This window comes from Balaenoptera musculus, chromosome X (assembly GCF_009873245.2).
Source record: "Balaenoptera musculus isolate JJ_BM4_2016_0621 chromosome X, mBalMus1.pri.v3, whole genome shotgun sequence".
NCBI classification, from domain to species: domain Eukaryota; kingdom Metazoa; phylum Chordata; class Mammalia; order Artiodactyla; family Balaenopteridae; genus Balaenoptera; species Balaenoptera musculus.
In genome coordinates, this window is record NC_045806.1 from 57,757,813 (window position 1) to 57,780,860 (window position 23,048).

Sequence of the window (23,048 nt, forward strand, 5' to 3'; positions counted from 1 at the left end):
ATAATGAGATATAAGGAATTTGTTTGAACAGATTGGATTGTTCAGTCATGGTCTGCCAAAACATAACGGTAGCCCTTAAAGTTTAGGGGGAAAAAAATCATACAAAGTAGATAGCAAGATTATAGAATTCATTACTTCTGAGAGTATAAATAGGGTTGAAAAATACTTAAGACTCATTAGAGGATGCTAAGTCTGTAATAAGATTAACGATACCTATGAGGATTAGTATTAGCCTTTTGTGCTTGAGGTCACGGGAGACCACCATTTTCTCCCAAAACACTAGTCATTGCTCCATGGACAGACAGATCAGGTAGCTCATGGAACTGACTCAGTATGGCCAACCATAAGGGTGTTCTGTGGCAGCCTATTCTTTGCTGGCTGACTTTTTGTTCACTTGATGGATGATAATATACAATCACAAAAGCTGTTTATCAGTAAAATTATCACCTGATTGTGGAAACCATAATACAGTTGCACATAGAGTAGTATATATGATGATACTTTGGCACAGTTGACAAAATTTCACTTTCTAGGACTTAGTGTCAGGCTCTTCCACACGTGGAACAGTTTGGAATGATAAGCTTACTCCTTATTGCCATTGTCTTTGCTTGTTGACTGACAAGGCAAACCAAGGACAAATAAAAATTTAAGCTCACTGTTCTGATGTGTCTTTCATACTGATGAACGGACTGGTGAGTCAGATGACTAGCAACACAATTGTGCTGCTAATAAAAAGCCGAGTCGACTGCTTTTCATTATTCGCCCACTCAACTCTAATGGCAGTTAATACTAATGAGTAATCTAGTGCCAGGTGCCAGGATTAAAGCTTTGGTTGGATGGTAATCCTTTTGTCTAATAGTGAAATGAAGTCAAGTTTTCTACATACTCTGACAGCCTAAGGGTAGGTTTGCCAATAACTAGTCACAGTTAAATCCTTTTTTCCACTATGGAAAATTTTTGACCCTCAATGTAGTAGTGGTTCATCATAACCTTGAACAAAATAGTTGAACAAACATTTGATGCTTTTTTTTTTTTTTTTAACGTGACTAACATTTGGGGAGAGGAGAAGCTATAGCAAGGCCCATAGTCTTCTATCTGAAACTGGTGGGATCAAATGCGTCTTAAAATTCAGAGTTTTTAGGATTTTAGAAAGATGATAATACCATATATGACTCCCAGGTGTGTCTGGAGCAGCACCTTCTAGTAGAACACATTTATATTTCTGCAGCAAAAGGTATGCATATTCACATTAAGTGTGATCAATAAATTCTGTAAATAACTTCATGCCAGTTCAAGTCGGATTTAATCATCAAATGAGTTTTTAAAATTTTTTGGAATTTGGAATTGAGGATGAGGGGATTGTGTTCCTGTTCTTAAATTTGTCAAGCAGTATCTCTAGTTGACAATAAAATGATGGAGCTAGATACGTAAAAGTAATTTCAAGATATCTTTGGTTGACAAAGCAGAGTATAATTAATGACAGAGTATCTCTGGGTTTCTAGGATTTGTACTGTGTTCGCAGTGACCTGGGGAACCTGCTCAAAGCCCTGGGTCGCTTGGAAGAAGCCAAGGTAGGTGTTTGATAGAACACATTTAAACATCAGTGTTATGTATACTTGTACTTTTTGCCAAGTCTTCAACTCTTCATTGAGCTATCTTCACAAAACAGTCCTATGAAACTGAGGAAAACTGACGGCATGAATCGCCTCAGACTAGAGCAGGGCCAGGATTTGGCATATCTGTTCTAAACCTGGGGGTAAAGCAAGAACCTGAACATTTTGGAGCCTGTCTGCTGAGCTAGATCATCTTTATAACAATGGGCTCCATCATGATCTTATGTGGGAATAAATAACATTCCTTCAAATCTGAGGCTTGCCTGCTGGTGACAAGCAGAGCGCCTGTGATTTGGCTCAAGACTCCTATATGATGCAGGTGCCATTGAAAATGCTGCTCTTCTAAGTCCTTTGTGGCTTGTAAGTGGAGAAGAATTTCATCCAAATGTTACCCTGTAATACTGGCATTTAAAATTCTTATTTAACCTTCCTCCCTTCATCTTCCTCACCCTTTTTACAGTGGAAGAAAGGCTGTTAAATGATTGCAAATTAATAATTGGAACATCCTGCCCCTTCTTGTCCTCACTCCCTTCCCCAAGTTCCTGTTTCCTCTTTTCCAATCCTAGTTGTCTACCTTCTTTTCTTCCTTACTTCCTTCTTTTATTCCTCCCCATCCCACCTCCTTTAAAAAAAAAGTCAGAAGGACAAAGCTGGTTTGTTTGGGAAATGGACTGATCGAAAGAAAACTTGCCCAAGTGGAAAGGTGGCTTTTAGCATTCTGTGTTTCCAAATAATGAATTTGAACACCAGGTTGGGTTATTAAAGCTTTTGGTATAATTTTAAATTAAATTTATAAATGAAATTGTCTTGTTACAAGCCACCTTACGCAACCGCGCTGCAGGGGTGAGGAGTGGGGAGAAACCAGAATGCTTCTGAAACTCCCACCTGTTGCTCTGAGCCCCACGCGCATGCTAATACGTGGAGTGTATGCGCAGCGTAGCTGTCTGTTTGACTGCTTCATCCAGGGAGGGAGAAGGCTTTTCAGCACCGTCTGATGTTAAAAGGCACTAGTTTTAAGTGCATAGCTCATAAATTCTGCTGACACTTTGGATTAACCTTATGTAGGTTTCCAGCTAATGAATTGTAATTGATTTCAATCTTAGCTGATAAATCTAATTGGTAATTTATAGAACGAATATTTGATAAGCTTCTATTAATTGTCACCCCACCAAGCGGACAGCTAACATGAATTGCACTTCACTGCAGCTTTAGAGATCGGTTTAGGCTGAGACATTGCGCCTGCCTTAGGTTGCTGACTTCTTTATTTCAGAGCTCTGGAGACACCTAGTTTGAAAAATGTTATTCTGTTTTTGTGAGAACTTAGTGAACAAGAAAATACTCTTGAGTGAAATGCAATGTATTTCTTTTGTAATCAGTGCATTTGAAAATTCAAGCCAGCATATTCCTAGTAGATGGAAGCAAAATTAAGTTGTCTTTGTAGAAAATGAAGAGCCTTTCTTCCAGCAAAAATCCCTGCTGTATGCAATAGCCCTGATTAACCCTCTCCCTTCTGCATGTTTCCCATATTACAGACTTGAGACTGTCCTCATTCCCATATGTAATAGACATCCAAAGAATTTCAATTGCTTTGTTGAACTTTTACTAATGATCTTGTTTTTATTTTCTCTCTTGTTTTTGGTTTTTCACCATTGATATTGTATTTAGAAGGTTTCAGGTGGGTGAAACCTCCTATTCCATGCGTAAGGTGCCTCGCTGAAGGGAGCTCGAGGCCTGGATCTAGGGCAGACACACACCTCCTCCTCTTCCAGCAAGGAACGCACCGAAAAGTCACATGATGAGAAATATGGTAACGGGTTTGTAACTGCCACAGCAAAACAATTTGCCTCCATGCCTGAATCTTCTGTCTTGTGGCTTCAGAAACAGCTTAAAATAATTTTATTTACAAGCAAGTTATGTAAGAGAATGTTTTATACTATAGCCACAATTCTGTCAAAGATAAGTAAAAGTTAATTGATATTAAAAATTATTAGAGATAATTTACTAGTAAAAGCTTCTAACTCTTCTTGTTGTTCATTTTTTCCTTTTTTCTTCTTTGTTTGGATTGCAGCATTCTGCTCTTCTGATGATGCGCTGTGACCCTGCAGTAGCGCAAAGGCTGCGCAGCGTTAATGCGCAATGCGTGCGAATGAGCCCCTGTGAACGGTTGACTAGATGAGTAATCTGATTGACTGGCTCCCTCAGTCCTATTTTGTAGCCTTTTTGGATAAAATTGGGTTTTAACATACCTCGAGTCCAACTAATCTCATTAAACAAATATTCTCTATGGGCCTGTCTAGTAGATTAATGGATCTGGTTGGCCGTTTGCTGCGTCTAGGGGTGTTCTATGTAGCGCAGCAGTTCGCAGCGATTGCGCAGTGCGATGCTGTTAGGTTGCGCAAGCGATGTTTGCGCTCGCATTACAGGGACCTCAACCTAGGTGCAGTCCTGTCATATGAGGTTTCAGCTTCAGTCCCCCCTTGGGAGATGGGCATTGTGAGGATGTGACTTATAGCCTGGCCTTATGATATCTGGCTTGTCAGAAAAGCATTTTCCTCCTCAGTAGCATAGTTTTGATGTTAGTGAGGAACATTATTGTTTATTTAGAGCAGCATTTCCCAAAATGTGTTTTATAGGTATTCTCATAAAATGTCCAATGAAAGAAGAGTTCCATGGTCAACTAAGTTCAGGGAACCGTGTATATACTATTAAAGGCTTAGGGAAGTCCTGTAGTCAAGAAACCTGTTTTCTGTTTTCCTAATTTATTTGATCGTGAAATCCTTTTTTCCAGTGATAACTATTAACACATCGTAGAACAGACTTTGGGAAACTTGGGTGGGGGAGGGGGGGAGGAACTTAGCCTTAAGTGGCGCCTTCCAGATACCACTTGAAAACGTAGCAAGAGCCCTTAGGTGTTCAGATAAGAGAAGTCCAGCATAGAGTCTTAAGGCAACTGACTTTCCGGTTAAGTTCCAGTGTAAGGGTTGGTCATTGGTTGGCAGAACTGAACATGGTGGTTTGCACCTGGGTTCTGGTGGCGCAGGCGCAGGAGCAGCCAGCTGTGGCAGCGCATTAGTTTTGGCGCAAGCGAGCCTATGCTGCAGGGTCACTTTTGGCTGGTCAGAGAAGGAATAATGATATCACCTTCTTCCCCCCTCCCCCAATCTTTTTTTTTCCCCTTTATAAATTTTCCCCCTTCCCTTTACCTCCTTCCCCTCCCATCTTCTTTCATTAACCCCTCCTAAGGCATGTTATTTGAAAGCAATTGAGACGCAACCGAACTTTGCAGTAGCTTGGAGTAATCTTGGCTGTGTTTTCAATGCACAAGGGGAGATTTGGCTTGCAATTCATCACTTTGAAAAGGTTAGTCGTTAAATTAATAATTGGTATTTTTGAAGTGCTTATGTATGCAGGGTGTTTCTACTAGAACTAAATAATAGGCCTTTACTTAATTAGTCACATAATATCTTTGTTTCTCTGACAGTATTGCAGCATTTGCTGGATGGTACATGGCAGTTTCCAGTTTAGCATTGAAAATGTACTTTAGTAATTAAAAATTCTTTTTTTAAACGGGCAGCTTTACTGTAAAGAAGCAGTGTTTCTTGGTGAAAAGACTGATTCCAGATCTGGGGCAGGAAACGTACAAAAATAATCTGGAGTGCCTTGTTGTGCCAGAAAGCAAGGAAGTTTTGGTATATTTATGTCAAAAGGACTCAGGAGGCAACTGGAAGAGGCTCCTACTGGCTAAAGATGGGAGTTGAGCATCAATGGGAATAATAACTGAAATATATTGAAACTTATCAAATACATTTAAGTTCATGAGTATAATTATACTAAGAAGAAATTCATGGGTCATCTTTGGAAGATAAGGAGCAACTCATTTTGAGAACTGGTTAAACAATTGTCCTCTCTCTCCTGTATGAACTGGACATCAGGGTAACCCAGTAGTTGATGGGGGAAGTTTCTCTTTATACAAGTGTTCCAGCTAATAAATGAAGTAGGAATGATAGAATCAGAGTATCACCAATAATAAATTTAGGCATTTATCAGTGGCAAAAAAAAGAGACAAAACCACATTTTGTACCTTGTGACAGAAGTAAATACTTCCACCAGTGAAGTAGCCTTGCAAAAAGAGAAAAGAACCCAAATCTGATTACGCTTGTAGTTCTACCAATTTACAGGAAATACATGGGACAGGGAAATATAATAAGCATGTTAAAGGACACCATAGGGGTGCAGTCAGCAAATTCAAACTATGGGAAGCTGTATAGGACAGTGATCTGATTTCTTCAACAAATTACAGGAATAAAAATGGAGATTTAAATTAAACTTTTAATTTAAAAGATTTAAAGAAACTCACAAAGTCATGTTAATTGTATGGGTCTTATTTGGATCCTCAATCAAAGTTAACCAGAAATTGGACCACTGAATGGATATTTGATATTAAGGAATTGCTGTCACTTTTTTAGGTGTGATATTGGTATTGTGGTTATGTTAGAAGGAAAAAGTATTCCTGTATTGTCCCTAAAATATATTTTGAAATATTTTCGAATGAACTGATATGTCTGGGATTAGCTTCAGAATGATCTGGGAAGAGGGTGAGTTAGGTTGGAATATAGATTAAATAAAATTGAATATGATTTTTTAATTGTTGAAGCTGGGTAATGGAGACTTGAGGGTTTGTTATATTCCTCTGCTTTTGTATATATTCGAAATTTTCCATAATAAAAAGTTAAATTTTGGGGGTGGACGTCTATTACTATAGACAATCTAAGTAAGTTAAGTGCAGCAGAGTTGCCATCTAAGTGAAGAGGAATGTTCTTAATGAATCTTAAATACATTCACGGTTACTCATTACCTTTACCTTTTCAGTATTTCAGTTCAGGTTTCCATTCATTACACTATAGTAGTACCTACTCTCTCGCTCTGTGGTTCTCCTTGGTTGCACATGAGGAGCTTGTAAAAGATATGGATATCCTGGCCCCGTTTTCAGAGGGTCTGATTTAACTGGCCTGTGATGGAACCCAGGCTCCATTTAGGAGGTGAATTCTAATATACTGCCAGGGTTGAGAATTACTGCTGTAGATATATCTGGTCATATTTTAAGACAGCTTCAGAACTATTTGAATGAACCATTTAATGGTTAGTATCCCCTTGAAGTAATGTATCTTACTGAGTATACAGCTCTAATTACATATCTTACTAAGGTCTGAGTATACAGTTGTAGTTACTGAGGTATGTATTTCCTTTTTCAGTTAGAGCTTGCTGCTTCTTCCTGCCATTATTTTCTAGAAGAGCTAGGCTGATTAATTGAGAATAAAATGGGGCCAACCATGAGAAGTGTTCAGCGCAATAAAATTGGAGCAGACCCAATTTAAAATTTTTCCCTTCAGGACACATTTTGCTCTTATATTACATGGGAAGTTATTTTGATAACATTGAGATTTGTGAATAATGAGTGGGTACTAAAATAATTGGGTTTTAAAAATGAAAGAAATAAGATTTAATTATACTAGAAAATGTAATTGGAGGTCTAAAATTACCTCAGACTAAAAAATTGTAATTGGGAAGTTAATCTGAAATTCTAACTTGCTCTAAGTAACTGTCTTGCAATTTTTAGGCTGTCACCCTTGACCCCAATTTTCTGGATGCTTATATCAATTTAGGAAATGTCTTGAAAGAGGCACGGATTTTTGACAGGTGAGGGAATGTTCTATTTGGAGTTTTTGTTGTATCAACACTTGAGAGTTTAGACTGAAATTATCGCAGTGGGTCATTGAAATACACTTTCCTTTTCTACTATGTTGCTTTCCCCTGCTCAGGTCTGCTGTATTACCTTTTATTATAGGTTTATTGTTGCCTGACTTCATTGTTGGCTTTTCACAAAGCCATTATCCTTTCGCTAGGAGTTTAGTTGAAATTTCCTTTATTGTAAAACTATTGAAATGGTTATCTTTTAGACTAAATTATTCCTTCTGTCTGATTCAGAAAGCTAAGTAAATCCTGACTTTTAACTTTTTGTTGCTGTTGTCAAAGGAAAGTCTGTTTCTTATGGGGGTATAGAAAATTTTTCAGTGTAAAAATACATTTTATAAAGGTGCAATTTTGATTTTTGAGGTTAAGTGTAGTATGGCATGAATTAATTGTAACTAGTTATAATTGATATACTTTGATATAGTATAGAATGAAATAATTGTAACAAAGCATCCATTAAAAGTTAGTTGCGTTGTGTGTGTGTGTGTTTCTGTTTATAGAGCTGTGGCAGCTTACCTTCGTGCCCTAAGCTTGAGTCCAAATCATGCAGTGGTACATGGCAACCTGGCTTGTGTATACTATGAGCAAGGCCTGATAGATCTGGCAATAGACACCTACAGGCGAGCTATTGAATTGCAACCACATTTCCCTGATGCTTACTGCAACCTAGCCAACGCTCTCAAAGAGAAGGGCAGTGTAAGGATTTTTATTCAGTCTCTTTCTTTGTTACCTGATGGGATTTAAAAAAAGTCATTTTTGTACATATTGTCATTAAATATTGAGGTGGTAAATTGTTTAATTTCGGAGTTGTAGATGAGAGGAAGAATAGCAAAAATACCTGTTTTCTGGAATATTACCAGCCATTAGGCTTAACTAAGCAATTGTTAGAATAATATCAGTGGTGGCTCTGTGATTCCTCTATATAGGTTTTTGAATAGTTTGTTTTGTTTTTTAGGTTGCCGAAGCAGAAGATTGTTATAATACAGCTCTCCGGCTGTGTCCCACCCATGCAGACTCTCTGAATAACCTAGCCAATATCAAACGAGAACAGGGAAACATTGAAGAGGCAGTTCGCTTGTATCGTAAAGCATTAGAAGTATGTTGAGGGTGGTGTGGCTGGGTATTTTGTCTGTGTGATAGTAGAGGGAAGGCAATTAAGTTTGCCATGTCATCCACCTCTTTTTTAAAAATAGATAGTGGGTGAATCATTCGTTGAACCAGTAATTGAGTACCTAAGGTATGAGTGAGGTCCTGTGTGACATTCAAGAAAATCCTTAACATTGAGTTTGTTATTTTATGGGTAGATAAGATCGGCACAAAAAATTTAAACAGTAAGCTAGAGTTCAAGAAGAGTTACCAGTAAATATATAATTTCAGTACCTGACGGCTGTAATGTTGGTTGGTAGGTGTGGTAGGAGTTTTGAAGAGAGAGATGCTAGAGTTACCAGCATAAACTAAGATGAGGAGAGGTCTACCTCATGTTTTGAAACACGGAGAGGTGTAAAATAAAGGAAGAGGTAGAATTTGAACTACTTGGCTTTGAAGAATGAGTAGACTTGGAGAAGGTGGAGAGAAGTGTAGGGATATAAAGGTGCTTGAGCAAAGTTCTTGTTGTGGTAAGTTATTACTGCTGTTTTAGCAGTTATTTCTTTTTTAAACCTCGGTTATCATCTTGAATCTTTATAGGTCTTCCCAGAGTTTGCTGCTGCCCATTCAAATTTAGCAAGTGTATTGCAGCAGCAGGGAAAACTGCAGGAAGCTCTGATGCATTATAAGGAGGCTATTCGGTAAGAGACTCACAGCCTTATTTTTTTCTTCTAAGTTTTTAAAGGTTTGGCATTTGGCACATTTGGTATGTGGGACTTTTAATAATAGCAGACTAAATTAATATTACAGGGGGTTAAAGGTTTTTGTACTAGAGAAATAAAATCTTTGTCCTCTCCTTTAGAATCAGTCCTACCTTTGCTGATGCCTACTCTAATATGGGAAACACTCTAAAGGAGATGCAGGATGTTCAGGGAGCCTTGCAGTGTTATACTCGTGCCATTCAGATTAACCCTGCATTTGCGGATGCCCACAGCAATCTGGCTTCCATTCACAAGGTACTATTTTTTATATATATTTTATTACAATATATGCATCTTAGCACCTAATGTTTTTAATTTTAGGAAAAATTTTAACCATCCCACTTTATTTATTTCCAGGATTCAGGGAATATTCCAGAAGCAATTGCTTCTTATCGCACTGCTCTGAAGCTTAAACCTGATTTTCCTGACGCTTATTGTAATCTGGCTCATTGCCTGCAGGTAAAGAATAACGGGCCAGTAATTGGCTTTCAGGGTTGTAATCACTTTTTAGTTGTTATGTGCCATATTAATCCAAGCTTGGCTGGAGACAGTGTTTTTTATTGGGTTATCTGACATTACTTTAGGCCAAAGACACATAAGATGTTAAGTCTTGGAGTAAGGTTTTCTGGATAATAACTTCTTTTTGCCTCCTCTAGATTGTCTGTGATTGGACAGACTATGATGAACGAATGAAGAAGTTGGTCAGCATTGTGGCTGACCAGTTAGAGAAGAATAGGTTGCCTTCTGTGCATCCTCATCATAGTATGCTATATCCTCTTTCTCATGGCTTCAGGAAGGCTATTGCTGAGAGGCATGGGAACCTCTGCCTGGATAAGGTGCGAGTCTTTCGTTTTAATCTTTTCGTTGTAAAGTAAAACACAGATACAGAAAACTACATGAATCAAATTTATGGCTTAATGAGTTATCATACGGTGTTTACCACCCAAGTTGAGAAATGAAGCTTCGTGAGCCAGCCCAGAAGCCCCCCTCCCATTGTGTCCTGTCTTGATCATAACCCCTTCCATTCTATAAGGTGGAATCCTTAACTGAAATACTTTAACAGTAGGCTGATGGTGTTTTCCTTTAATTTTGAAACCATAGTTTTTAATAAAGTGTTTGGTATTTTCTACTCACCTTTGAGAACTAGAGCAGTACTTGATCAAAGGTGGGAATTTTCTCAGCAGAATAGAGCAGAGTGCTAGGTGTAATTCTGTTTTTAAAAAATGCTTCCCTACAGAATTTTCTAAAATGCAGGGTTTGTCATGCTCTTTCCACTCTGCTTCCTTCCTACAGCTTTAACTTGCTTGGGCTACTTCATAGGCCTCAGGAACAGGTCAAAGTATGAAGCATATTATACAAATTGCTAAGGTTGTATTAGACTGGTTATATGAATTAAAGAAGTATTCTGGGCATACCATTCCTAACAGGTCTGCTTCTAGTCAGTTTTCCTAGATGAAAATTTACATATAGACTCAACTTTACTAACAAGCACTGAATTCCATTGGTAGATAAATGTCCTTCATAAACCACCGTATGAACATCCAAAAGACTTGAAGCTCAGTGATGGTCGGCTGCGTGTAGGATACGTGAGTTCTGACTTTGGGAATCATCCTACTTCTCATCTTATGCAGTCTATTCCAGGCATGCACAATCCTGATAAATTTGAGGTAAGACTAGTGTTGCTCTAGAGTCACTATTTATAAAACCAAACAAACCCACAGTGGTAGCTTTATAGTCACCTTTAGGTGTTAAGCCCAGTGTCTTTTGGAAAGATTTGAGCCAAGGTTATTAAATATACTATGTGCTGCCTTTCAGGTATTCTGTTATGCCCTGAGCCCAGATGATGGCACAAACTTCCGAGTGAAGGTGATGGCAGAAGCCAATCATTTCATTGATCTTTCTCAGGTAGGTGAATCTCTTATACTTCCAACTTTATTATTTTTTTGAGTCCTCTCCCTCTTTTTCTTGATGAGTCTGGCTAATGGTTTATCAATTTTGTTTATCTTTTCCAAGAACCAGCTTTTAGTTTTATTGTTCTTTGCTATTGTTTTCTTTGTTTCTATTTCATTTTTTTTCTGCTCTGATCTTTATGATTTCTTTCCTTCTACTAACTTCGGATTTTGTTTCTTCTTCTTTCTCTAGTTCCTTTAGGTGTAAGGTTAGATTATTTATTTGAGGTTTTTCTTGTTTCTGGAGGTAGGATTGTAGCTATAAACTTCTCTCTTAGAACTGCTTTTGCTGCATCCCATAGGTTTTGGATCATCGTGTTTTCATTATCATTTATCTCTAGGTATTTTTCGATTTCCTCTTTGATTTCTTCAGTGACCTCTTGGTTATTTAGTAATGTATTGTTTAGCCTCCATGTGTTTGTGTTTTTTACATTTTTTTCCCTGTAATTGATTTCTAATCTCATAGTGTTGCGGTCAGAAAAGTTGCTTGATATGATTTCAGTTTTCTTAAATTTACTGAGGCTTGATTTGTGACCCAAGATGTGATCTATCCTGGAGAATGTTCTGTGCGCACTTGAGAAGAAAGTGTTATCTGCTGTTTTTGGATGGAATGTCCTATAAATATCATTTAAATCTATCTGGTCTGTTGTGTCATTTAAAGCTTGTGTTTCCTTATTAATTTTCATTTTGGATGATCTGTCCATTGGTGTAAGTGAGGTGTTAAAGTCCCCCGCTATTATTGTGTTGCTGTCGATTTTCTCTTTTATAGCTGTTAGCAGTTGCCTTATGTACTGAGGTGCTCCTATGTTGGGTGCATATATATTTATAATTGTTATATATTCTTTTTGGATTGGTCCCTTGATCATTTTGTAGTGTCCTTCCTTGTCTCTTGTAACATTCTTTATTTTAAAGTCTATTTTATCTGATATGAGTATTGCTACTCCAGCTTTCTTTTGATTTCCATTTGCATGGAATATCTTTTTCCATCCCCTCACTTTCAGTCTGTATGTGTCCCTAGGTCTGAAGTGGGTCTCTTCTAGACAGCATATATTATATATATCTTGTTTTTGTATCCACTCAGCGAGCCTGTGTCTTTTGGTTGGAGCATTTAATCCATTCACGTTTAAGGTAATTATCGATATGTATGTTCCTGTGACCATTTTCTTAATTATTTTGGGTTTGTTTTTGTAGGTCCTTTTCTTCGCTTGTATTTCCCACTTAGAGAAGTTCCTTTAGTATTTGTTGTAGAGCTGGTTTGGTGGTGCTGAATTCTCTTAGCTTTTGTTTGTCTCTAAAGCTTTTGATTTCTCCATCGAATCTGAATGAGATTCTTGCCAGGTAGAGTAATCGTGGTTGTGGGTTCTTCCCTTTCATCACTTTAAATATGTCATGCCACTCCCTTCTGACTTGCAGAGTTTCTGCTGAGAAAGCAGCTGTTAACCTTATGGGAGTTCCCTTGTATGTTATTTGTCATCTTTCCCTTGCTGCTTTCAATAATTTTTCTTTGTCTTTAATTTTTGCCACTTTGATTACTATGTGTCTCGGCGTGTTTCTCCTTGGGTTTATCCTGTATGGGACTCTCTGCGCTTCATGGACTTGGGTGGTTATTTCCTTTCCCATGTTAGGGAAGTTTTCGACTATAATCTCTTCAAATATTTTCTCAGGTCCTTTCTCTCTCTCTTCTCCTTCTGGGACCCCTATAATGCGAATGTTGTTGCGTTTAATGTTGTCCCAGACGTCTCTTAGGCTGTCATTTGTTTTCATTCTTTTTTCTTTATTCTGTTCTGCAGCAGTGAATTCCACCATTCTGTCTTCCAGGTCACTTATCCGTTCTTCTGCCTCAGTTATTCTGCTATTGATTCCTTCTAGTGTAGTTTTCATTTCAGTTATTGTATTGGTCATCTCTGTTTGTTTGTTCTTTAATTCTTCTAGGTCTTTGTTAAACATTTCTTGCATCTTCTGGGTCTTTGCCTCCATTCTTTTTCTGAGGTCCTGGATCATCTTCACTATCATTATTCTGAATTCTTTTTCTGGAACGTTGCCTATCTTCACTTCATTTAGTTGTTTTTCTGGGGTTTTATCTTGTTCCTTCATCTGGTACATAGCCCTCTGCCTTTTCATCTTGTCTGTCTTTCTGTGAATGTGGTTTTTGTTCCACACGCTGCAGGATTCTTGCTTCTGCTGTCTGCCCTCTGGTGGATGAGTCTATCTAAGAGGCTTGTACTGCCAACTTTTTATTTTGAGCAAATAGTGAATAAAACTGTTGGTGTGTAGCTTGTATCCTCAATTTTCTTTTTTTAATTTAATTAACTTATTTATTTTTGGCCGCTTTGCGTCTTCATTGCTGCCCATGGGCTTTCTCTAGTTGCGGCGAGTGGGGGCTGCTCTTCGTTGCAGTGCGCGTGCTTCTCATTGCAGTGGCTTCTCTTGTTGCAGAGCATGGGCCCTAGGTGCGTGGGCTTCAGTAGTTGTGGCTCACGAGCTCTAGAGCGCAGGCTCAGTAGTTGTGGCACACGGGCTTAGTTGCTCTGTGGCATATGGGATCTTCCCGGACCAGGGCTCAAACCTGTGTTCCCTGCATTGACAGGCGGATTCTTAACCACTGCGCCACCAGGGAAGCCCATATCCTCAATATTTTTCATGACAGATATTTAACATCAGCTACTACATACCTGTGGTCAATTGCTTTGACCTTATTTCCTTGATTGTTTACATTTATTACATTGCATTTATAATCAGCATGGATTTTTGCTGAGTTTGCAAATGAAATAGAAATATGGTGTATTTGTGCTTGGACGTAGAACTTCTCTGGGGATTGAGCTAGCACTTGTGACAGTAGATACTAATTACCTGAATAAATTGAACAAAATGGTGGCTTGGAAGAAGAACAAATAGGTCATTGAAAGGGCCTTTGCCTTTGGTTTTCTTTATTTCTATACTTGCTGCATTGCTGTTTCCTCTAGGAGCAAAAGTTTTATGATAAATTAAGATTGAAACCTGTGAGGGAGTGAATTTGCTGAAGGTATGGACTAGAGTTTTTTTTATAGACGCTGTTGGCCACTTTGGTCACTGACAGAGGTACATGTGGTATATCCAGTAATTCATATATATGAATCATTGAAGTCCTAGCAGAAGGATTGTGAGACTCTTGTCATTTCATAAATAATTTCTACCAACGTCTTTTGCGTTATAGCTGTTGCTTTGGAAATATACCTGACCATTTTTGATGTAGGGTTGGACTCTCTGTGACCAAGAAGAATATGGCCCTCCACCTCTGAGACCTTTTAGGATTCACTGCTTATTGACTGAAGACTAAACTCTTTAAAAATATATATTTATTAATTTTATATATATATATATATATATATATATAAATTAATTGAAATGTAGTTGACGTACAAGGTTATGTTGGTTTCAGGTGTACTACATAGTTAATTGACATTTGCATACATTACGAAATCACCATGATAAGTCTAGTAACTATCTGTCCCCATACAAAGTTATTACAGTATTATTGACCATATTCCTCATGTTGTATGTTATATCCCTGTGGCTTGCTTATTTTATATCGGGAGGTTTGTACTACTTAATCCTGTTCACCTATTTTGCCCCACTCCCTCCCTTCCCTCTGGCAACTTTTAAATGGCTGAGGAATATTCCATTGTGTATATATACCACATCTTCTTTATCCATTCATCCATTGATGAACACTTAGGTTACTTCCATATCTTGGCAATTGTAAATAGTGCTGCAGTGAACATTGGTGTGCCTATATGAAGTCCAAGCTCTTCAGTGTGGCCTTCACAACCTTTCTAAACAAACAACCTTGTTTGCCAGTGCTTTTCACCCATCATTAGCCCTCAGTTATACCCTATACCAAGTAGAAGTAATCTACCCATTTTTTAAACCTACCATGCACTTTACTCTGGTTCTTTATTCATACAGTTCTCTGTCGAGATTGTATTCTGTCCAACTCCCTCAAACTCCTATCCATCTTTTTTTAAAATTAATTAATTAATTAATTTATTTATGGCTGCATTGGGTCTTTGTTGCTGTGTGCGGGCTTTCTCTAGTTGTGGCGAGCGGGGGCTACTCTTTGTTGGGGTGCGTGGGCTTCTCACTGCGGTGGCTTCTCTTGTTGTGGAGCATGGGCTGTAGGCACGCGGGCTTCAGTAGTTGTGGCACATGGGCTTAGTTGCCCCGCAGTGTGTGGGATCTGCCCGGACCAGGGCTCGAACCCGTGTCCCTTGCATTGGCAGGTGGATTCTTAATGACTGCGCCACCAGGGAAGTCCTCCTATCCACCTTTGAAGCCCATTTCAAATATCAACTCCCCTATGAAGCCTAGTTTTGTTTTGTTTTTTTTTGGTTGCGTTGGGTCTTTGTTGGTGCGCGCAGGCTTTCTCTAGTTGTGGCGAGCGGGGGCTACTCTTCGTTGCGGTGCATGGGCTTCTCATTGCGGTGGCTTCTCTTGTTGCAAAGCACGGGCTGTAGGCATGTAGGCTTCAGTAGTTGTGGCACATGGGCTTAGTTGCCCCGCAGTGTGTGGGATCTTCCCGGACCAGGGCTCGAACCTGTGTCCCCTGCATTGGCAGGTGGTTTCTTAACCACTGAGCCACCAGGGAAGTCCCAAGCCTAGCTGTTCATACATTCAGTCTAGAGGTAAACTCTCCTTCCTCTGTATCCTGTTTGTGTAATGCTGTGGGCCCATTTTAATGGTGCTTAACCATATTTTTACCCTGCGTTAATGTAATTTGTGTTGTTACCACTTTTGCATCTGGGAATTTGAATTCTGTTCAATGCCATTAAGACTAGTTGAATCAGTCTTAGATTATACATAGTATGAGTTCTTATTTTTTTATTCCATAGATTCCATGCAATGGAAAAGCAGCTGATCGCATCCATCAAGATGGTATACACATCCTTGTAAATATGAATGGTTATACCAAGGGTGCTCGAAATGAGCTCTTTGCTCTCAGGCCAGCTCCTATTCAGGTAAAGGAAATAATGATAATTATTCACAGTGTTTATTGGGCTAAGAAGACAGTGATAGGTTTTTTCCCTCTTTGGTTAACTGTCCTTTGAAACAATAGGACAGACATGCTTGACTTAATGAAAAAAAAGTGTAGTTCTTGAAAATGCACAGGGACAAAGAATTTTGAGTGAGAACACAGTGACCACAGGTACATGTATATGGAGACGTGCAAGTTGGATGTAAACAGTTGTTCTGTCTTGTAAATTGGAAAAACGGTTTAGCACTTAGAAGGTTAGTCTAAAATATTACTTGATTGCTCTTGGCTAAAGAAGTCCACCCTCCTTGGTTGTTTGTTTACTTATTTAATTTTAGACCATTTTGCTGAAGGTTCCTAGTCAGTTTTTGGTCTGATTTTTCTTTTTCTTTTAGGCAATGTGGCTGGGGTACCCTGGGACTAGTGGCGCGCTTTTCATGGATTATATCATCACTGATCAGGAAACTTCACCTGCTGAAGTTGCTGAGCAGTATTCTGAGAAACTGGCTTATATGCCCCATACTTTCTTTATTGGTGATCATGCTAATATGTTCCCTCACCTGAAGGTAGGTAGAAAAACAGTACTATAGGGGAATTGCAAAGAACTGTAGTCATTTATTTCCTTGCTGCTGTCCCTGTGCATCCTAAAAGATATGTCTGAAACTTTTTTTTCGATTAGAAAAAAGCAGTCATCGATTTTAAGTCTAATGGGCACATTTATGACAATCGGATTGTGCTGAATGGCATCGACCTCAAAGCATTTCTTGATAGTCTACCAGATGTGAAAATTGTCAAGGTCAGAACCTGGTCAATACTGTCATTGAAATTGTTATCTGCATTTGGGATCTTTTCCCTAATGATGTATTTTGTGTAATTATTTTAAGATGAAATGTCCTGATGGAGGAGACAACGCAGACAGCAGTAATATAGCTCTTAATATGCCTGTCATTCCTATGAATACGATTGCAGAAGCAGTTATTGAAATGATTAACAGAGGACAAATTCAGATAACAATTAATGGATTCAGTATTAGCAATGGACTGGCAACTACCCAGGTGAGAAGAGAATAATAGAACATACTATCTACCACCAAGTATACATTTATCTTCTTTACATCTCATAACTCTAGGTGGTAAGCGTCATTACTCCTGTTTTATAGATGAGGAAATGAATTCAGTGGAAATTGGCATCTTATATAGGTTTGTTTGATTTTAAAAGTCTCTTGGATTCAGCCAGCAGGCTACTTAATGAGAGTCTTCTGTGTTAATACCTTGTTATTCCCTGCCTGTGGCTTTACTCTTATCAACGGTGAACTGTCTGTAGGCATCATACAGTGTCTTGCTTCTGTAACTCATCCTTTCCCCAGTTAAATCTTACTCATCTTTAAGACTTTCAGTTCAGACAACTCCGCCAGGAATCTGTTTCTGTCCATATCCCTGACCTCTCCTTCCCTGCTCCATTGGTACCTGTATTCTCTGTTCTTGTAGTATTTGGGATATATCTTTACGTCCAGCACAACACATTATAATTCCCTGGGTTTGTATGTATTCTCCACTGAATTGAATTACTTTAGGGTCCGTGTCTTAGCCACAATATTGAAGTACGTGCTGAGTAAATATTGGGTTGGCCAAAAAGTTCCTTCAGGTTTTTTTGTAAGCGCATATGAAAAATCCGAATGAACTTTTTGGCCAACCCAATAGTATATATTGCATACTTGAATAAGTGAATATGTAGCTCTGTCAAGAGATCATAAGGCAAGGATCTCTGACCTCTTTAGGAGTTAACAGTTTTAGTGGTATAGCAGTTTATACAAAGAATGCTTGAAATGAATTCAGGTAAAGGAATTAATCACCCGTAATGTGTATTGGGCCTGAACTGTCCTTTGAAACAATAGGGCAGACATGCTTGACTTAAGGAAAAAAAAGTATACTTCTTGAAGTGCACAGGTACAAAGAATTTTGAGTGTAGAACACAATGCCCGTAATGTATGAGATGTCTGTCACACCTGGAATAGTTGCATAACAAGGTAAGGCAGTACCCAGATGTGTGGGAATTTTAAGATAAGACTGTAATTGTGTATGTAGATGCTCAGAAATAGTGCTGAGCAATGTGAGGAGAGGCAGTCTTAGTAGAGATTGTTTAGTAATTTAAGTTTAGTCTTGAAAGGTGGGTGTGATTTAGAAAAGGATATTTCATACATGGAGAAAAGAGTGAGCAAAAGCTTGCTGTTGGACTAATAGGGTTTTGAAGAGAACTTTTTGGCTAGAGTGAAATGTTTCATAGTGCAGTCCCCCCCAGATTAAGATAATGCTCTAACTTTTATCCTTTAACTTAATGTGTCATGAATATATTCTCATTATAGTTCAGTGACATGACTTTTAATGGTTATACCACTTTGCATCATAAGGATTGTTTATTAATGAAAAATATCAGATTGGGGACTTCCCTGGTGGTCCAGTGGTTAAGACTCCACGCTCCCAATGCAGGGGACCTGGGTTCGATCCCTGGTCAGGGAACTAGATCCCGCATGCCGCAACTAAAGACCCCGCATGCTGCAATGGTGCAACGAAGATCCTGCGTGCCGCAACTAAGACCTGAAGCAGCCAAATAAATAAATAAACAAATATTGAAAAGAAAAGGAAAATATCGGACCATGTTTACTTTAAATATAATCGTATATTTTTTCTTGTTTTAGATCAACAATAAGGCTGCCACTGGAGAGGAGGTTCCCCGTACCATTATTGTAACCACACGTTCTCAGTACGGGTTACCAGAAGATGCCATTGTGTACTGTAACTTTAATCAGTTATATAAAATTGACCCATCTACTTTGCAGATGTGGGCAAATGTGAGTGTGTGTAGATTCATTATTAATGTCTAGAGATTCTAGTAAAGATTCTGTATATAGGTCGTCTTGCTGAGGCTGCCCCCCAATCCTCCCATTCAGGAGCTATTGTGCTAGATTATTGTGATAATCTTCAAAAGAGCTGTAGATTTCAGCAATTTTTGATTTGTCCTTCAAGTGTCTAAATATCATATTATGAACTTTTAAAATTTATGTGTTCAAATGCAGGGATCAGCAAACTTTTTCTTAAAAGGCCAGGTGGTAAATATTTTTGGTTTTGCAGTCCATACTCTGTCACACCTACTCAATTCTGCCATTGTAGCAAGAAAACATCATACTCATTATATAAATGAATGAGTATAGGTATGTTCCAATAAGTTTTTATTTACAAAAACAGGCAATATGCCAGATTTGGCTCATAGGCTATAGTTTGCCAACCCATGGTCTAAGCTGATAGCAAAGCTGTTACGTATACTCATCCACATTTTACATCATTCTTGCAATATTGTAGAGTTAGAACCAGGAAGGAATTGGCTTATGCCATTACTTCTCAGTCATTTCATCATACCAGTTTGCATAAGCAGGACCTCTGAAGGTTCTAAACTTTGCTATCCATATCTGCCTCTTTTTCCATAGAGCTAAAATGGAGATAATTCTTGGTGGACTTTTTTTCTGATTAATATCTGGGTTTTTTGGTCTGTTTTCTTTTTTTAAAGGAGGAGGGAGGGTGGAGAAGAGGAAACAGATGAGTACAGGTTTACTATCCCTTAATCTTCACTTCCCCATTTCAAAAAACCTGAAAACCAAAAGCATCTTCATAAGTTTGTGGTAAATTTATTTGGTTGGCAGCCACACTGCCTGAACTGACGTTAGGCTATTTATGGTTCTTTCTTTATTCCATTTAGTATGAATATTCCTACATCTTGATGCAGAGATACTAATATGTTGGTTTGCAGGGAGTTGCCGCTGAGAGTGTTACGTAATTTATATATACTGTACTACTTTTTAAAAATCTGAAATATTCTAAATTCTGAAATCCATCTGTTCTCATGGCTTTCAGAGACGGGATGGTGAACTTGTATGATACATTGAGTAGATGTAGGTCTAAATCGGGTTGGCAAACTATGGCCGATGAGCCAAATCCAGTCCACTGCTTGTTTTTTTGTTTGTTTTTTTATTTTGGCAGTGTGGCATGCGGAATCTTAGTTCCCTGACCAGGGATCGAACCTGAGTCCCCTGCAGTGGAAGCACGGAGTCCTAACCACTGGACCACCAGGGAAGTCCCAGCTGCTTGTTTTTGTAAATAAAATTTTATTGACACACAGCCATGCCTACTTACATATTGTCTATGGCTACTTTCCAGTGACAAGGGCAGAATTGAATAGTTATGACACAGTCCATGTTGGCATCAAAGGCAAAAGTATTTGCTCTCTGGTCCTTTACAGAAAATGTCTGCCGACCCCTGATCTAGATTAGGCAAATAAAGTTTGGCAAGTGTGAACTAACTTTATTTGTTGTACCATGGTGGGGGATTTAAAATTTGAAATGGAAAATTCCTATCTCATGGACAAAAACCACTCCTAGTATCAATTCCCACAGGACATAGCTGCCTCAGATTTTGCCAATTAGTAACTTGTTTTGTGTCTTCTTGCATTAATCTCCTCTTTCTTTGAACTGTCTTTGGGGACAGCTAAGCAGAACAGGAACCTATAATTCAGTTGATCTAATTCATCTATGTGAAAGAAAGACTTAAGTTCACGGTAGGCTGCTTATCTGGGTGAAAAGAATAGAGTATGGTAGAATTACTAGAAATTTATGGGAGCCTTTCTTGAGAAGGGCAGAGCTGCTATTAATACTTGCTCTTGTTTTCCCTATTTTAGATTCTGAAGCGTGTTCCCAATAGTGTACTGTGGCTGTTGCGTTTTCCAGCAGTAGGAGAACCTAATATTCAACAGTACGCACAAAATATGGGCCTTCCCCAGAACCGTATCATTTTTTCACCTGTTGCTCCTAAAGAGGAACATGTTCGGAGAGGCCAGCTGGCTGATGTCTGCTTGGACACTCCACTCTGTAATGGACACACCACAGGGATGGATGTCCTTTGGGCAGGGACACCCATGGTGACTATGCCAGGTGAGTTGCTTCCTTGTTCTTTTTAAAATCTCCTTGGGAGAGACACTTCCAGGTGAAATCATATGTACTAGAAGCAACATTTAGGGCAAGATGATTGAAAATGAGACTTGTTCAAGTCTGGACACTCCTCATCTGCATTGTGTGGATATTTAACATAAACAACATTAATAACTGTGTGCTATTTGCATTCTCAGATGTGCAGTTGTTATCTTTCTTATTGCAGGAGAGACTCTTGCTTCCCGAGTTGCAGCTTCCCAGCTCACTTGTTTAGGCTGTCTTGAGCTTATTGCTAAAAATAGACAAGAATATGAAGACATAGCTGTGAAACTGGGAACTGATCTAGAATAGTAAGTAAACTTTTCCATGAACAAATTATATGGTGAGGTGAAGGAAACAAGAAAAATTTAGAGAGAATATAGGTGTTATGAAGTGAAATCATAAAATAAGGGTAATATAAAATAAATGAATTAGTTGTATGCTCTCTGGATGGGAGAAGGACTTTTTATTATTTTATTTTTTAATTTAATTTAACTTGTTATTTATTTTTATGGCCGCGCCACGCGGCATGCGGGAACTTACTTCCCCGACCAGGGATCGAACCTGTGCTCCCTGCCGTGGCAGCATGGAGTCTTAACCACTGGACCGCGAGGGGAGTCCTGAGAAGAACTTTTTAAACTTTCATAAATGAAGTGATCATTAGGTTTCACTATGTAAAGAGTAAGTGGCTGAATAAAAGTAAGTCAAGAGAATTAAAAGATGTAAACTAGCTATACTTCAATCAAAAAAAGAAGAAAATTAAAAGGTAAACAAGAGGGAAAAAAATCTGTTCCTTAATGTCAAATATTAATAGCCTGGCTATATAAAGACTGAAGAATATTTACATTTTAAATCCCTTAATAGGAAAGTAAGCAAAGAAATGACAACTGACTAAAGTAGAAATACAAATGGTTAACAAGAAAGTTTCAACCTCTGTAGTAGAAATAAATATTTATTTTTTAATTTATTGGCCTTGCCACCCGCCTTGTGGGATTTTAGTTCCCTGATCAGGGATTGAACCCACGCCCTCGGCAGTGAAAGCGTGGAGTCCTAACCACTGGACCACCAGGGAATTCCCTAGTAGAAATAAATTAAAATAACATTGAGGTATACCCATTATTTACCAATAAAATAAAAGATTTTTAATATGATACCAATGATGAGGGAGCATTGAGGTGCTGACCTTTTCATACATTGGTGAGTAAATTGGTAGTCCTTTCAGAGCCCTAAGAAAAAAAAAAAAAGCTAGACCTTTGACCCTAAGAATATCCTTATAATAATATTTGGGCACGACTTAAATGCCCCCAAATGGGTGGGAATTAGAGAGATGATGCTTAGATAAATGATGCTTTATCCATACAATAAAATAGTGTTTATCTCTTAAATGAGATTTTTCTTTGGGTATTACGTGTGATTTTTTTTTTCTTTGTGTTTTCTGACAAGTAGCATATTATGTAGAAGTTTAAAGAAGCACCCTCTTTGAGTCAGACTTCCTGGGTTTGAATCCAGGCTCTCTCACAAGCTTTGTGACTTTGGACAAGTTAGTCTCTATGTGCCTTGGTTTTTCCATCTGCAAAATGGGGATGAATGATAGTACCTACCTTGCAGAGATGTGAGGATTAAAAAAAAGTGTTCCCGTTCAGAATGGCCATCATCAAAAAATCTACAAACAGTAAATGCTGGAGAGGGTGTGGACAAAAGGGGACCCTCTTGCACTGTTGGCGGGAATGTAAATTGATACAGCCACTATGGAGAACAGTATGGCGGTTCCTTAAAAAACTAAAAATAGAACTACCATATGACCCAGCAATCCCACTCCTGGGCATATACCCTGAGAAAACCATAATTCAAAAAGAGACATGTACC

General features: G+C 38.5%; 1 protein-coding gene across 4 annotated transcripts in view; it reads left to right on the forward strand.

The window, feature by feature from the left end:
- Positions 1 to 23,048, forward strand: part of OGT (O-linked N-acetylglucosamine (GlcNAc) transferase) — a 37,631-nt gene that overhangs the window by 9,000 nt on the left and 5,583 nt on the right. For 2 of the 4 annotated variants that reach the window (XM_036839236.1, XM_036839235.1), the window contains exons 4-21: positions 1,503 to 1,571; positions 4,857 to 4,973; positions 7,231 to 7,310; positions 7,865 to 8,060; positions 8,320 to 8,460; positions 9,051 to 9,151; positions 9,313 to 9,466; positions 9,569 to 9,670; positions 9,868 to 10,047; positions 10,720 to 10,878; positions 11,027 to 11,116; positions 16,029 to 16,154; positions 16,564 to 16,734; positions 16,848 to 16,964; positions 17,053 to 17,223; positions 18,864 to 19,016; positions 20,894 to 21,146; positions 21,370 to 21,493. In XM_036839236.1, coding sequence (XP_036695131.1) covers positions 1,503 to 1,571; positions 4,857 to 4,973; positions 7,231 to 7,310; positions 7,865 to 8,060; positions 8,320 to 8,460; positions 9,051 to 9,151; positions 9,313 to 9,466; positions 9,569 to 9,670; positions 9,868 to 10,047; positions 10,720 to 10,878; positions 11,027 to 11,116; positions 16,029 to 16,154; positions 16,564 to 16,734; positions 16,848 to 16,964; positions 17,053 to 17,223; positions 18,864 to 19,016; positions 20,894 to 21,146; positions 21,370 to 21,493 — 2,504 coding nt within the window. Of the gene's footprint in view, positions 1 to 1,502; positions 1,572 to 4,856; positions 4,974 to 7,230; positions 7,311 to 7,864; positions 8,061 to 8,319; positions 8,461 to 9,050; positions 9,152 to 9,312; positions 9,467 to 9,568; positions 9,671 to 9,867; positions 10,048 to 10,719; positions 10,879 to 11,026; positions 11,117 to 16,028; positions 16,155 to 16,563; positions 16,735 to 16,847; positions 16,965 to 17,052; positions 17,224 to 18,863; positions 19,017 to 20,199; positions 20,259 to 20,893; positions 21,147 to 21,369; positions 21,494 to 23,048 lie in introns of those variants that run through there. The other 2 variants (XM_036839237.1, XM_036839238.1) reach the window with 2 other exon arrangements.